The sequence below is a fragment of the Rosa rugosa genome, chromosome 4 (assembly GCF_958449725.1).
Source record: "Rosa rugosa chromosome 4, drRosRugo1.1, whole genome shotgun sequence".
Lineage (NCBI taxonomy): Eukaryota > Viridiplantae > Streptophyta > Magnoliopsida > Rosales > Rosaceae > Rosa > Rosa rugosa.
In genome coordinates this window covers 48,818,012-48,832,725 of record NC_084823.1, presented here as the reverse complement: position 1 = coordinate 48,832,725, position 14,714 = coordinate 48,818,012, and the positions used below count along the sequence as shown (strand labels likewise).

At 40.1% G+C, this 14,714-nt stretch overlaps 4 protein-coding genes across 4 annotated transcripts; 1 reads left to right on the top strand and 3 right to left on the bottom strand.

Annotated features, from left to right (window-relative positions):
* Positions 1-951: 951 nt before the first annotated feature.
* LOC133745597 (high-affinity nitrate transporter 3.2-like) lies at positions 952-2,742 on the bottom strand. Its single transcript, XM_062173694.1, has 2 exons — positions 1,733-2,742; positions 952-1,651 (listed from the first exon to the last, which is right to left on the bottom strand). The coding sequence occupies exons 1-2, from the start codon at positions 1,878-1,880 to the stop codon at positions 1,125-1,127; spliced, it is 675 nt and encodes a 224-aa protein (XP_062029678.1). The 5' UTR covers positions 1,881-2,742; the 3' UTR covers positions 952-1,124.
* A 2,302-nt stretch (positions 2,743-5,044) lies between these two features.
* Positions 5,045-6,361, bottom strand: LOC133746562 (high-affinity nitrate transporter 3.1-like). Its single transcript, XM_062174730.1, has 2 exons — positions 5,938-6,361; positions 5,045-5,719 (listed from the first exon to the last, which is right to left on the bottom strand). The coding sequence occupies exons 1-2, from the start codon at positions 6,056-6,058 to the stop codon at positions 5,208-5,210; spliced, it is 633 nt and encodes a 210-aa protein (XP_062030714.1). The 5' UTR covers positions 6,059-6,361; the 3' UTR covers positions 5,045-5,207.
* A 1,738-nt stretch (positions 6,362-8,099) lies between these two features.
* LOC133745618 (uncharacterized) lies at positions 8,100-11,739 on the top strand. The gene is made up of 8 exons (XM_062173723.1): positions 8,100-8,734; positions 8,836-9,452; positions 9,716-9,942; positions 10,035-10,202; positions 10,293-10,425; positions 10,539-10,610; positions 10,715-10,864; positions 11,118-11,739. The coding sequence occupies exons 1-8, from the start codon at positions 8,250-8,252 to the stop codon at positions 11,225-11,227; spliced, it is 1,962 nt and encodes a 653-aa protein (XP_062029707.1). The 5' UTR covers positions 8,100-8,249; the 3' UTR covers positions 11,228-11,739.
* A 460-nt stretch (positions 11,740-12,199) lies between these two features.
* LOC133745619 (uncharacterized) lies at positions 12,200-13,988 on the bottom strand. Its single transcript, XM_062173725.1, has one exon. It carries the CDS (start codon positions 13,758-13,760, stop codon positions 12,702-12,704), a length of 1,059 nt encoding a protein of 352 aa, XP_062029709.1. The 5' UTR covers positions 13,761-13,988; the 3' UTR covers positions 12,200-12,701.
* Between the last annotated feature and the right edge of the window lie 726 nt (positions 13,989-14,714).

Below are 14,714 nucleotides of genomic sequence, written 5' to 3'. Positions count from 1 at the left end.
TACAATGGTGGGTCACGGGCCAAGCTTGTCGCTGTTTAACAGTTTTATATGTTCTTTTGACTTTAAGAAAGAAGAGTTCTATCGGACTCCTCTTCCCTCGTTACAAAGGTCATACAAGCTTGGTATTGAGGATCGAAACTTGGACTCTACATACTTAAACTTGCTGACTCTAAAAGGATCTGTAGCCGTTGTAGATACTTCATCGTCAATAGGTATAGATAGAAGTATTGAGATATGGGTGTTGAAAGATCAGAACAAAAAAGTGTGGACGCGAGATTATTACAGCATAAATTATAACCATATATCTAAATCACTTCCCAAGTATGAATTGAAGGATGCTAAGTGTGGTGAATGGGAATATGGCATATTTTTCATATATATAAGCAACAGTGTTGATTTAATCTTTTGGATCTAAGATGTGGTTCTATGAAACATGTAATAGGTCCATTTGGGAGTTGGAGCTGGGATGTTACGAGCATCTTCAGTTACACCAATAGCTTGATTTCCTTAATTTATGGAAATTTAGATGAAGCTGATGTCGGATTTATTAGCAACCTAGCTAGCTAAAAAGTTATGGCAATTATATGATCGAAGGTGAAGGCTTTAGTTTAACTGGGGAGCACATGCATGCTGCGAAGACTGAGAAGGTAATGCACAAGGCTTCAGTTTAATTACCAGAATGTAGAAGATAAAGTGTTTGATTGTACAAGTATTCTATGTGTGTATGTGTGTGTATGTATATCGATCTGGGTTTCTCTTATCAAATAATAATAGAAAAATAAATTGATTATTATATGGATCTAACATAACTCTATATTTGGAAGTTACTATCTTTCATGTCCATGGATTTTGTATCCTCCATCCTGTTATTTTGCTCATCATGGTATGCACAAATTCATCAAGAAGTCTCAGCACTTGCACTTGTGATGTGAATACCAGTACTAATGCAAATGATTTTGAAACTGAATGCTGAATTTAACACAACTGAAAGTCATTAACAATTGTCAATCGTTACTATATATATATATATATATATATATGAATGTAACACATCAACGGTTAACAATCATCAATGATAACAACAAACAATGTGAATGTACCATGGAGTTTTCCTTCACATCTGATTAGGTAGGCTTTGCCCTTGTCTTCTCAACAACAAAGAACCCAACCAAGGACAAAACGGAGAAAGCACTAAAGCAAATCGATACCACATCAAGCGTCTTGTGTCGTCCGGTGATCCCCTGGACCTCAAATATGTTGTAGTTTTTCTTCGGTCCCGTGCTTTGACCGTAAGCCACCGCAACACCTGCGCCGTCGTAAGCGTAGGCGCGTACGAAGTACGAAGCAGAAGGCACGTCGTGCTTTATGGTCCAATCTATGTACTTCCACTTGCTAGAGCCGTGTTTGTATGGTCTAGTTTCGATCTTGAACTGGCACGTCTTGTCCTTTGCGAGGTTGTCCACCGTCTTCCTCCACCCGCGGTCCACTTGACTCACCGGCGCGTAGCACAGCTTCACCTTGATGGTCTTGTACCCCGAGTCGGTGGTTCCAGCTGAGAAACTCTGGTTTAGACGCCATGAGATGCTGAGTTTGTCTTCTCCAGCTTTTAACGTCCCACCAAAAGTCCAACTACCTTCCGCAGGTTTCATAACTGTAAAATTCATGCATTGAAAGTTAACCCACTTAAAAAAAAGATCGGATTTTCGACTAAAAAGCTGAAAATTTTACATACCCTGTTCTGGTTTGTGGGGTGACACGATCATTTCTAAAGTGTTGGGCAGAGAGGAAAAGAGGACGACGCCATTTGCATCAGAGGTTTCTGCTAAGCATGAAAGAAAAAGAAGAAGGGAAGCCAAGACAATCTCACTACGCGATGCCATCTGAGAATATTTTTGGAGGTTTCTACTTGATTTCTGTGAAGTCTGAATCTCGTTTATACATAAAAATCATCAAGCGCAAATTGCACTTCAATGCAGCTTATGCTGCATGTGAGGAGAGACGACTTTCAGACATTTTTTTTCTCCACTAGCTAGTACTGCATTATTTTTCAATGCTTTTGAATTCCTTTTCACTATTCATATTTTCAAATTTAACTAACGAATTTCAAAATAGTTTTCATTAATAACCTAAAAAATTCGTCCGAGAGAGAACTCCTCTCTCTCGTTGTTTGCTGTAGCCGTCAGGCCGGATCCGCTTCCTTCTTGTCTTGTTCTCTCATTCTTTTCTCCTTCCTCCTCCCTTAATCCAAAATGACTGGTGTTGAGGATGTGACTTCGAAGCTTGCTGCAGCCCTCGCTATTGGGGGAGATGACTTCCACAATGAGGATCCAGCGGTGGATTTGGCAGATCCAACCTATCACTGGTTGGTGGGGCGTCTGATTTCGGTGGAACCTATGAAAGCGGCGCCGCACCGGTTCATGTCCCAAATTGGCCAAATCTAGCCCGTGGCTGACCATGGTTTGGTGATCCGCGAACGTCCGAATGGACGGTTTCTCTTCCGATTCGTCAATCCGACGGATAAAAAGCGGGTTTTGGCTAAGTCATTGTGGTACTATCGTTCGGCTACTCTGGTTTTAGGGGACTATGATGGGGTGAGCGAGATCATGGATGTGCCTCTGAACCGGTTGCCGATCTGGGTCCAAATAAGAGGGATGCCGCCGGCCTATTCCACACCGAATTGGACTCGGAAGGTGGCTGGGTGTTTGGGTCGGGTTGTTCATGTGGATGAAAGGAGATTAATTGAAGCGTCATGAGGAGGTCAAGGTGTTGGTGGTGGTGAATCTCGATCGCCCCCTTCCAAGGCATTTTAGGTACTCTTTTTCTAATTCTTGTGCGAAAGAGGTTGATCTTGAGTATTTAAATGTCAGGGGTTTATGTTTGGTGTGTGGTTTCTTTGAGTATGGGGTGGGGGGCTGTGGTGGTCCTCCGACGGAGGAGTGGGGTACGAGTGTGACTGCAGCCTCATCAGGGGGTGAACAGCGGGGTGTGGTTTTGCAAGGAGATTCATCGATGGTGATGGAGGCTGTTACCCGTCCCAGTGGGGTGAGAGTGCCACCGGGTTTTGCAGCTTTACCAGAACCCAGGGGGGTGGGTGACCTTTCTGGGGTTGGTCCATTATTGTTGGAGGGAAAGGTGGACTCTCTGCCTGTGGTCGTGGAAGAGAGTGTTAATGAGGTGCAGGCCATGGTTGGGTCGATGCTTGGGAAAATGGGTGGTGGTGAAGTCACTTCCCCATTGAAGAAAGGGAGATTGGGATCTGGATCTGGTGTTGCTCAAGGGACTCATGACTCATCTGGAGCTTCTGTGGGAGGTGTGCACCCGACTCCTACTAGCCAGAATTCTTTGGGTCGTCAGAAGCACAGGGTGTCTACTTCCACTTTCAGTTTTGGGGTGGAGGGCTCCCCTACCAAAGGCTTGCAGGTTGAGGTGGGGAAGTCTTCATCCCCTACTACTGGTAAGGTTGGGGATGGGAAGAAACATAAACCCAAGATTCTTTCAGCTGCAAAGCATCGTGCACTGCTCTCTAGGCTTGAGGAGGAGGCCTATGCTCCTTGAAGATGGTCCTTGAAGTTTGTTTCTTTCGTTGTGTTTGTTAGTTTGGTTTTGTAATTGGGTTGCTTTTGTTTTTTATTTGTTTTTTAATAATGGAACGGAGCTCGGTAGGGAAGGTTTAGGGCCCATACGAGGCAGTCTTTTGAGTATTTCCCTTCTCTTTTCTCTACCGTTAGGATGTGCTGTGTTTGTCAGAACAGAGTTACGTTTAGGTTCTCATTTTATCGGGACCACACACATGGCGGGTTCCTTTGTAACTTTGTTAGCCGAAGTAATGAAAGTGTTCACGTTTCTCCTAAAAAAAAAAAAAGTTTTCATTAATGTTGTGCTCCTTTGCATTCTCTTTAAAAATAAAAAATAAAAATGGTCAAAAGAAGGCACCAATAGAGATGCCCCCAGAATTTGTTAGAGAACAATAAGAAGAGGATTGAGGACGAAGCCAAACACCTCCTAATACAAAAACAAATTATACATGCTAAGAAAATATAAACCAGCAATGAAGAAAATCTGCTGTTACTCGGTCGGTTCAAATCGGTTATAGTTATTACCAACTTCAAAACCAAAGCTTTCGGTTTTAAAATTGAGCTACCAATTACCAGCCAAAATTTTCAGTTTTTAATCATATATGTCAAGTTCAGTATTTCAGTTTTCGGTATTACTAATTTTTAAACACCTAATTCTTTGTAATATAAATTAGAATGAACAATCCTAGGTTTTTCAATTTTATAATCGTAAACTTTGTATCATCTACTAATTATAGTTTTCTTTTGTACATATGACATCAAGTTTTAGCCATTTTCAATAAAATTAAGTTATTTAACCATCTTTGACCAGTATTCATCCACTCCATGTAGAATATGTAGTAATGTTCATACTATTATGAAAATATTTATATTTATTTCTTAATATACATGTATGTGTATTGAAAATCATAGTATATATAGCTAATATATAGATAATCGATAGATTCAGTATTTACCAAAATCAAACCAACTTTTTTGGTAATTTTTGATTCAGTTTTATCACTCTCAGTCACAAAAAAGTCGGTTTACCAAACCTAAAACTTCGGTTAGTATTCGGTTGGTTGGTATTCGATTTCGACACACTAGAACATCAGCAGCTAAATATAGCACTATTTCTAAAAATTAAATCCTACATAAACTAATGTGTAAGCGTCAAATTTCTATAAATAAATAGAAATCATCTTTGATAGAATCACTAGTGCTATTGCCGTTATTTATAATTAATTTATATACTCTCATAAACTCGTAACTCTGTGACCGAAAGTCATCACGAGATACTAATTTATCATACATGAAAAATAGTATTTATCACATCAATAACATTGCATTGACTTTCAGAAGGATTAATGCTCATCATACACACCAATTCAATACTATTATAGAGTCACCTTCTATTCTAGCACGTCGACATGATATTGTACTAATTATAGTTGGCATCTCTTCTTTTCCAAGTCACACTCAACCCACCATGGCACCAATTTGATCACTTTCAACTTCTCATATATAGAAACATGGTAATGCATAATTGCTTATGAGAAAACAAACACTATGATCATACAAAGCTAGTGAAGGTACTACTAGAACCAACCAAACATTAGTGGACTCTTTTGATTCTCATTCTCATACATAGACCTAGTTACCAACACTTCTTTTGGACGACTTTGCCCTCGTCTTCTCAGCAATGAAGAACCCAGCCAGGGCTAAAACCGAGAAAGCGCTGAAGCAGACGGAAACAATATCAAGCGTCACGTGGCGCCCGGTGATAGACTGCACCTCAAACAAGTTGGAGTCCTTCTTAGGTCCCGTGTTTTGACCGTAAGCCACCGCCACCTCGGCGGCGTTGTAGGCGTAGGCGCGTACGAAGTACGTGGCGGTGGGCACGTCACGCTTGACTGTCCACTCGAAGGTCTGCATGGAGGCGTTGTACGGCCTGGCGACGATCTTGTGCTGACAGGTCTTGTCCTTGACGAGGTTGTCCACTGTCTTCCTCCACGCGCGGTCGACTTGGCTCACCGGCGCATAGCAGAGCTTCACTGTGACGGTCTTGTAGGCCGAGTCAGTCCCAGCTGGGAGGCTCTGGTTCAAACCCCACGTAACAGAGATTTTGTCTTCCCCAGCTTTCACGAGTGTTCCATTTGCCTCAACTGCAAAAATCAATTCAAGAATTAAAATCACAATTCAAATTAAACAACACCCAATTGAAGATAAAGGATTTGGGACTAGAAAGTTTGGAACTTTACATGGAATTTATAACTGCATAATTAATCCATGAATTAAAATGAAAAATGAAACAAAACCCAATTGAAAATAAGGATTTGGGACTAGAAAGTTTGAAACTTTTTCATGGAAATTATATACATACCGTGTGAAGCAGTTACAATAAGAGATTGTTTCAGAGTGGAGAAGAGAACACCATAGGAGGTTTCTGCTAAGCAAGAGAGGAGAAGCACAGAAGCCAATAGAATCCCAGCACGTGAAGCCATCTCAGTCCTTTTGGTCGCTTTGAGTTGCAGAAAGGCAGAGAGAGACTATGAGAAACTGATTCTGAAGATGCTGAGCTGATGATTAACGGGTACTTGGGGAACCCTTTTTATACAAAGTACAAGGCAAAGAAAAAAAATATAAAGAAATGAGAAAAGGGGTACGCGGAAATGGTCAAAAGGCCGAAGTTTAAGCTGGATTGTGTGAGATTAAGGATAAAGGCAATAAGGCATTACAGAGTGTGGAGAATAATGTACAGCATGATGAAAATGGCTCTAAAGGACCCTGAAGGGATGGGTTTTGTTTGAAATTTTGGATTAGAATATTAAGACGAAACAAGGTTTTTGGGCTGGTTGTGTTTAGGGTTTTGTTTAATGGTTGACTCTGACCGCTCTGAGTAGGTTCAAATTTGTTTAAGGTGTTCATATTGTGGTGGATGAGAAGATAGAGGGTCAAGATTGGGGCTACTTGCCCTCATGCTCATTCTTCTTGATTCTACACCCGAATATATTTCATTTGTTAAATTCTATGCTTTTGTCCTCTAATGTTTTGGAAAGGGCAAAAGGAGAAGGCCACAGAATTGGGAAGCAAATGAAATTTCGACGGTTATACAAAGAAAATATCAGCAATGAAAAAGAGTTCTCAGCCTTTAAGATATGCTACTGCTAGCCCCTTCCCTTTGCAGAAATAGAAATTGACCCCATTCATATAAGCTGAGCTGGCTAGTATCAAGATGCCAGCACAAAATGATTTTATAGTGCCAATATATAGTCAACTAAGATAGAAGTACCAATTTGTTGGAACAGTGGAGTAGGTTAGAGTCCAAAGGCAAAGCAAGCCAACTATGCTTGCATAACTGTCTCTTGTCTAGAGGAGGCTAGCCTCTAACAAGAAAAATTTAATGCTAATCAAACTACAAAGATCATAGATTATATATAAAGGAGATTGTAGTTTAAAAGATGTTCTTCTTTCCATATATATAAAGGAGAAGGGATTCAAATGCATCAACATCAACAAACATTTGTATATGAGAAATCCGAAAATAGATCAATAGAGAGTCGAGTAGTGCATAATTTGTGAAATGTACGTGCTTATAGGAATATTACGACTTGAGTATTTAAGATGAAGTCAAATATAGTAGGTAGATGCTTGCGGATATATAGGAGAAGAGGTGGCTAAATCAAGTATACATTTATTGTTAATTAGTTCGTTATTAGTTTATTATAAAATCACACGAATCATTATGTCCGTACATTTTCCTTTTGGCTCATGGATGACTAAATTAAGATAATATTGACATCTATGGATTGTGAAAGTGCTTATCCGATTCCTTGTCCACCATTTGCATCACAAAAAAAACACAAGAATAACATTGAACTTAGTTCCTCGAGTTGTAATATCAGTCATCGACTGTCAAATTGAGCTTTTTGGATATATCGAAAGAGGGAGTTAATAGAAATAGAGAAAAAGAAATTTGCTTTAGTTTTGTGATTCCCTCGCATATGGAAGAGAGATTGGAAAAAGAAAGAGCGAGAGAGTAGAAATGCTCACCAATACCAATCGCCGACCAAATTGGACCAAAATGAATGGTGTAATTCAGGGCAATTGCCATTTATTGGTGCAATATTATCCACCATATTAAATACATGAACAATAACTTCATCTTTTTGGGCCAAAATTAAGCAGATCCGTATGTTATACATGAGTTTCATGACTAGATCCATAAGAACAAGGCTTCTATTTGGGCTAAAACATATACAAAGTCCTATAAAATCAGTTTGAAAGAGTCGCTCATGCAAGAATATGATATAGACCAGCTAAACGCCACAAGGCCCGAAGTCTTTTCATGGTTACTCATCCATCATTGCATTGAATTTAAGGATCACCAATGAATATTAGGTGCACTGTAGCATGAATCTATATGAAACTCCTACTAGAAACAAATCAGTCATGCACCAAAAGCGAAATGTAGACAAAATACAAGGTCTGGCATCACATATACAAAGATATGTACACTCACAAATACACATAGTAAAAGACAGTACCGAATAATGCCGGCCAAATTTCCAACTTTGCTAGGTACGTCTCTCAGTATCAACGACATATAACCCAATGATCATCTGACATTGATCGGAGCTCGCCCCTTGTGCTTGTTCTGTTGATCAGAGAACGATTAAATTCACCGGCTTAGCTATGGCTATGAGATTCAGCAGCAAAGAAAGCAGAAGGCCTCCACCACTAACCATGCAGCAGCAAAATAAGAAACCTGCTGCAGAGATCCGCCGTAAACAGCAACCGCAACAAGTGGCGGACCTCACTGACTTCATGAACGATATGTTCTTTGGCACCGTCAGCTCTGAGACCAAATCTTATAACTTGACCGGAGGCCTAGACGACTACAAGGAAGACAGTCCTAATACCAGCACCCCCACTACTCCGACTAGTTCTACCAGTACTCCTACTAGTGCTACTACTACGACAACTAGTAATAGCAAAATGACTCAAGAATGGCTAGAAGAGGCTAGGCGCATTGTTGCGTCTTCCCCTTCCCGCAGTAACTCACCTTCTCGGTTAGCTACAGGCTCACCGAGGTTCGCAGCATCCCCGGGCCAGGCTGCTAGATTATCCCTCTCTTCGGCACTTGATCGCAGAGACCCGCTCTCTAGGTCTGCTAGAAGGTATGTAACAAATATCTAATACATGCAGCACGTTATGTTGTTAGACTGTCAATCGGATGTATACCACGTAAAGTTCTCACTCTAACCGAAACAAACAACAGGCATAGAAACGCAGAGAGCTTGAGCGGAGAGATACTATCGAAGACCACAGCGAAGCACAGCCGGAACAAGTCGGAAGTAGCACAAGATACACCAACTTCGCCTGCTTCGCCACAAGATACTTCCCCTGCTGCAGCGGTACACAAATGGTTTTCCAATATCCTCAAGCCCTCTAATCAGGCTCAAGTACCCAGCCAGCCACAGCCAAATTCCGATCCTATCCCTCAAGTTGTTCCTCCGCGCCAACCAGGGCCGCGTAGGTCGCGGTTCCAAAACGATCCTTCCTCACCTCGCCCGCATGGGATCCCTGTCCCTTCCCGCCGGACCTTCCAAAGCCCGTCAGCAACACCTGACAATAATAAGCTGCTCTCTCCACCCAAAAACCTTGTTCCTTCGGCCCACCGGAGGTCCATATCGTCGTCTACTTGTTCTATCGAGAAGGCAGCGGTAAAGTCTGATCCAGTGGGTTGGCCTAAGGATGCAGCTCAAGCACAAGATCAAGGAGGAGGCATTGATGATCTCAATGGGTTTCTCAAAGAGCAGAGGACTAAAATTCAGAAAGTTTTGGATGGTCAAGTTAATTCCAAGGCTAGAATCGTACTTTCCGATCCCTCAAATAGTAAGTATTTGCAAGTTCAACCGACTAGGATGTTATGTATATATTTGATTTATAATCATGAAAACTTGATCATATGACGTGACAGATGTTTTAATTCATGGTTGATTATAACAATTGATGTAATAAGTGAACAATGTGATCTGTTTAAAAAAGAGATGTGACGATAGAAAATGATATTTTGTTGTGCTATAGTTTTCAAATTAATATCACGAATCTTATTGACAGTACCAATAATGTGTCGCTGCATAATACTGGAAATGCAGGTACAAGTACAATGGTGGCAGCAATATGTTATGCATGGCTATTGGAGAACAGAGCGAGGAAGGAAAATAACAATAGTAAAGCAGGGAATGTTAACGATGATGAGGTGCAGTATGTTGTGGTTCCTGTGATGAATGTGAAGAGAGGGAGGATGTGGAAGCAAAGAGAGGCTGCTTGGCTATTTTTCCATGTTGGCCTTGATGTCACTTCTTTGCTCTTTTCTGATGAAGTAAGTACCACTTTTCTATGTGCTTGTTTACTTTGGCATTAGGCCTAATATCGGTGTAAGTTGGTTGATTTGTTACCGCAATTTGGTCGCAGGTGGATTTAGAGAGTCTAATGATGACTGGGAAGTTGAACATCCTTGTAACAGGGCAAGATGTCCTGAGAAATAACGGCGAGGTTGGATCTCAGTGCACCATTCTTACAGATAATTACTGTGAAGACGCCTATGATCTACTTGATACCCCTTTGCTCAAGAAACTCCTGGTAATTTACTTTACCCTAGTTCCCTGAAAAAGAAGCATGTCTTTTCTTTTCTATTAGGATTTTCAGTGACTTCTTGACCTTGTGTTGCAGCTTGCAGGTATATTATTAGACACTCAAAATTTGAAAGCATCAGGTCAACTGCCTATGACAAGAGACGCAGAGGCAGTTCAGTTGCTATTAGTTGGCTTGCCATCCAATTACCGGAATGCACTCTTCGATCAATGTACCAATTTCTTAATTTCCTTCTCTAGATCATCATTCAAATTGTGTTGCTTGTATTAGTCAACTCTAGTGATTTTAATTAGAATTCGACTTTTTGGTGTTCTCTATGATCAGTGACACAATATCAGGGAGACAGTTCCTTTCTTGAGGCTTTGAGGCAAAATTATGGGAAGTCTCCTAATGAAAGTAAGCTAACTCATATACACCCCTATAGCTTTGTTTACATTAGGATCATTAGTTCACTACAATCCTTGACAACCTTTGATTAACACTTCTTCATATGATTACAGGCAGCAGTGATGGTACAGAACATGTGAAGCAGAAGGTTTCAGAGAGGAAATCAGCCTCAAATTCTCGTCATGAAACGAATTTCATCCAAAACTCAGACAAGAATGCTAATGATGCTGCAAGAAATGGGAAAAGGGGTTCATCAAAATCTGGTTAGACTACATTCTATAATCTATCAGAGTCATACCATATAATTATTTCCATATTTTCATTTTCACTGGTCCTCAAGTAGCCTGGTGGAATTGAGTAATCACTCCACCACCAGGTCTTGAAACAGACGGTGCTTCCCTTATGAGCTATTCTAAAATACCTTCATCTTTTTTGGAAGAGAGAGAGAGAGAGAGAGAGTTTTTTATACTGTCAATTTTCATTTAATCTTTAAAGACTGACATTCATCCCTTGTAGCTAAATCACCAGTCAAAGCGACTTCAGCTCCACCACAAGCGGCAGCTAGTCCCAACCGCGGAAAGAATCAGTTCTTCCTTGCAAAATGGTTTGGTTTTGGAAACAAATGACACATTACTATATTTTGGTATCTTTTAATTGTAAACTTTCATCTAGCTAGAAGAACCAGCATTGATTACATTAGGAGAAAAAAAGAAAATTCTTGGATATATATCTGCTGATTCCATCAAGGGAGTATTTAGCTCCTGCCAAAAGCTAAATCCTAAATTGCTTTTAGTTTCTTGGAAGAGGAAGATTTGAAACACTTCATAGAGAGAATGTAAAACTGTCCTTGTGGCAATGTGGCTAGCCTATTTTATTATTGTTTTTTGTCAAATACAATAAGGGTTGGAGTTGCTATTGGACTTGATATAGTATTGGTAACATCAGCTCATGCTGTATTACAACTGTGGTTTTTTTTATCTCATTGTTGTTCTTGTCATATGCACCTTGATTTTTTTGTTTTCTTCAAATTTAAAAATGATTTGCCTGTCCCTCTGTAGAAGAACAACTATTAACTGTATCTGTTTTAAAATTCTCCAGGCCAGTAAATGTTGAAAGTAGTTACTGCATTCTTGACTCATGACAGTGCCATATCAGAGTTGAATATATGCTCCTCCATATGCTATGAGAAAAGCAATGAAATGATGCATGTTCTTTAGTAAAAGACAAAGTTTTCATTATGAACTAAAAATAGAAGGAAAAGTTTTTACTGAGTTGGCAGTCAAAATTGCATGACCAGAATACTTGAAGATGTCCAACCATTTTCTACAGGTGGAAAGTAGATCCAAGTCTTTTAACCTCAATTTTTCTCCTCTTCAATCCAAAGATGCCCTTCTTTGTGTTTTCCCATTGTTTTCAAATGGGAAGGTGGGTATTGGTTAGTTAAGGTCAAAAGCAATAAGAAAAGCAAGGGGAAAAAAGAGCAAAAGAAAGATAAAGAAAACTGTTGCAAGTTGCCAATTAGTGATTCAATCAATCATCATCAACAAACAGCTCCTCTCTGTCACTTGCATATGTATGACCATTTTATACCAGATACAGACATTCAGTATATTTTCTACATTTCTTTTATATAAAAACTTTGGAGCCATACATGGTTTGGTACACAGAGTTAGAAAGAAAACTACCTACTGCTCAATTATCAAGATCAGATCAAGAAAGAGAAGGAGAGAGTTTGTATATATAAAAATAAACAGATGTAGATGCCTCTCGATGGAGAAAATTATTGAGCATCTATGTGATGTTACAATCTGTCTTTGTCCAATATGCCCATTTTCTCATTCCCAGCTGTAACTAACTCCCCAACCTTTCTTGGGTCCCACTTCCTTCTCAATCCAACATGCATCTTCACCATTCCATGATGTCCCATCTCCCATTTCATTTCTTGATGACCCTTTTCATTGGGCTGCCTCATTCTTCAGATCACAATGATGATGATAGTAGTCTAACAAAGGGTTTGATTCGCGCTGCTTCTATAACTCAAAAAACACTTTTAACTATTTCCGTCGGAGGGCTACCAAAAGCGTTTTTGAGTAATATTCCTCATTCAACCTTCCAAGCATAAAGAAACAAGCAAAACTCAGAAGAGCCACTTGCATTAAGCCCTTCTAGTGAACCACAACTTGTCTGGGAAGACAGTGTTGATGACAGGGAAGATGAAGGCGGCGAAGAAGAAGATGACCTAGACAGTGGTGATAGAGATGTGGAAGGCAAAATTGGCTTGAAAATAAACAATGCATGCCTTAAACCAGGACTAAACAACCAGTCATGGACATCCCAATACACCTCTATTCTTAACTTGTTAATATGAATAGACTCATTACCTCTGAACTTCCACTGAAGGTGTTTGACATGAACCACCAAATGCCCATCTACTCTAATCTCCAACTCTGGCTCAACCCCATTTACTGAATTCCCAACATTGCCCATGTTTGCAGCTCTATTCTTGCACTCAATAGAGATTTCATGAAGCCTGCCCTTCTCATAAAACTTGGCCTTTGTGGTAAACTTCTTCTTGCCAAAGATGTGTTCTTTTTTAGAAACCAAAATGGGATCAATCAAAGCAGGCCTAAACCCTGTCTTCTTATATGCATCTTTCTTAAGATCACCGAGCAGTAACACAACCTCTTCCTCACAGACAACTGCAACATAATACTCAGACTTTGGCTCAGTTCCACCATTAAATTTTGCAGCCTTGAGATCCCAGAAAATGTCGACAGTTTTCCCATTGACAGCAAACCGCTTCGAGCCTTGTTTTCTCCAGAAGTACCATGGCTTGAGCTCAACTTTGCAGGAATGGTGGTTCTCTCCATCTGGGCCCTCCACAGAGACTGAGAGGCCATGAAGGAGAAGGTTTTTGCACCATGTGATTGTGATCAGGCGGCTCTGATCAGCAATCTTGGCTCTGTAGACTGACATGTAGACACTGTGGCCTGACCTGCTCACAGCTGAGGCATCATCACTGAGCTTCTCAGCTGAAGAAAAGCAAGCAGGGATGCCAATGTGGTCTTGCATAGTGAGAAGTTGTGAGGAGGGAGGAGGGAAACAAATTGTAGAGAGTTGGATTGTGAAATCTGTGAGTAGAGGGAATTTTAATAACATGGGGAGAGTGAGAGATATCTTAGTCACAAGATGGGTGAGTCGCAGATGCTGCCAGAGGGGTTCTTTGGCAGCATTAATGGGATTTAAAAATTGAATTCCAAACTGGCACTGAGTGAGAGTGAGGGAAGAACCACCCTTTTATATTCTGTTATCTGCTGGATTTGGATTGGATTCTTTTTAAATTGGGCTTCTTTATGTGTTTTTATAAAGTTTTCTCCTTTTGATTTACCAGACAGCTTTAGTGAATCCTAGGTGGGTTTTGCTTCTGCTGCACTTTAAAATCACTTGGTTCTGTACATGTGGTTAATAACAGAAAGGCAATTTATACACACACCAGATTTGAGGTTCAGATTTCTAGCTAACAATACAATGACCAGTCAAAGCTAAATGGAATTGGGTTTTTCAATGTGGGTCTTGATGATTGTTTATTGCTTGAACAAGTGTACATAAAGTTTCAATGTGGGATGGAGGAGAAGTAAAGTTCAGAACTTTGTGTTCAAAAATGGTGTAGGAGAGGGAATCTAGGGGTGGAGACAATTGCTGAGTAAAAACTAAAAAGTCTCAGGAATCTCTATTAATGTTACAGCTGCAGATCTGGTTCAGCCCCCTCTAGCTGTGTCATGCAGCCCCATGTATATATAGGTGCTCATTATTGTTGCAGAGTGTGCTGGATAATCCCCCCATTTCTATAAATATAGAAAACAAGTTTTATAGAATGAGAGGATTTATCTGCTGTGAGATGTTGTTGATGCACTATAATTCATGCTCTTCCTGCAAATTCACAACAATAAAAAAGGAAAATACTCCCCAAAAATGAGATTCTTATATTTAGATCTTTGTGGGGAAGATTTAACTGGTTGAATATCTTGATGGATTTGGGTCTTTGAGTTCATGGTGATCACACATTATAGTCACTGTGCATTTTGACTAAAGATATTTTTTCATAAACTTGCA

Excerpts from the sequence above, each read along its gene's own strand:
- LOC133746562 (XM_062174730.1), bottom strand. The coding sequence starts at position 6,058 with ATGGCTTCACGTGCTGGGATTCTATTGGCTTCTGTGCTTCTCCTCTCT. Across the intron at positions 5,720-5,937 it reads TATTGTAACTGCTTCACACG|TTGAGGCAAATGGAACACTC; the intron begins GTATGTATATAA and ends TGATTTTTGCAG.
- LOC133745597 (XM_062173694.1), bottom strand. The coding sequence starts at position 1,880 with ATGGCATCGCGTAGTGAGATTGTCTTGGCTTCCCTTCTTCTTTTTCTT. Across the intron at positions 1,652-1,732 it reads ACCCCACAAACCAGAACAGG|TTATGAAACCTGCGGAAGGT; the intron begins GTATGTAAAATT and ends TGAATTTTACAG.
- LOC133745619 (XM_062173725.1), bottom strand. The coding sequence starts at position 13,760 with ATGTTATTAAAATTCCCTCTACTCACAGATTTCACAATCCAACTCTCT.
- LOC133745618 (XM_062173723.1), top strand. The coding sequence starts at position 8,250 with ATGGCTATGAGATTCAGCAGCAAAGAAAGCAGAAGGCCTCCACCACTA. Across the intron at positions 10,203-10,292 it reads CTTTGCTCAAGAAACTCCTG|CTTGCAGGTATATTATTAGA; the intron begins GTAATTTACTTT and ends CTTGTGTTGCAG. Across the intron at positions 10,426-10,538 it reads GAATGCACTCTTCGATCAAT|TGACACAATATCAGGGAGAC; the intron begins GTACCAATTTCT and ends CTCTATGATCAG.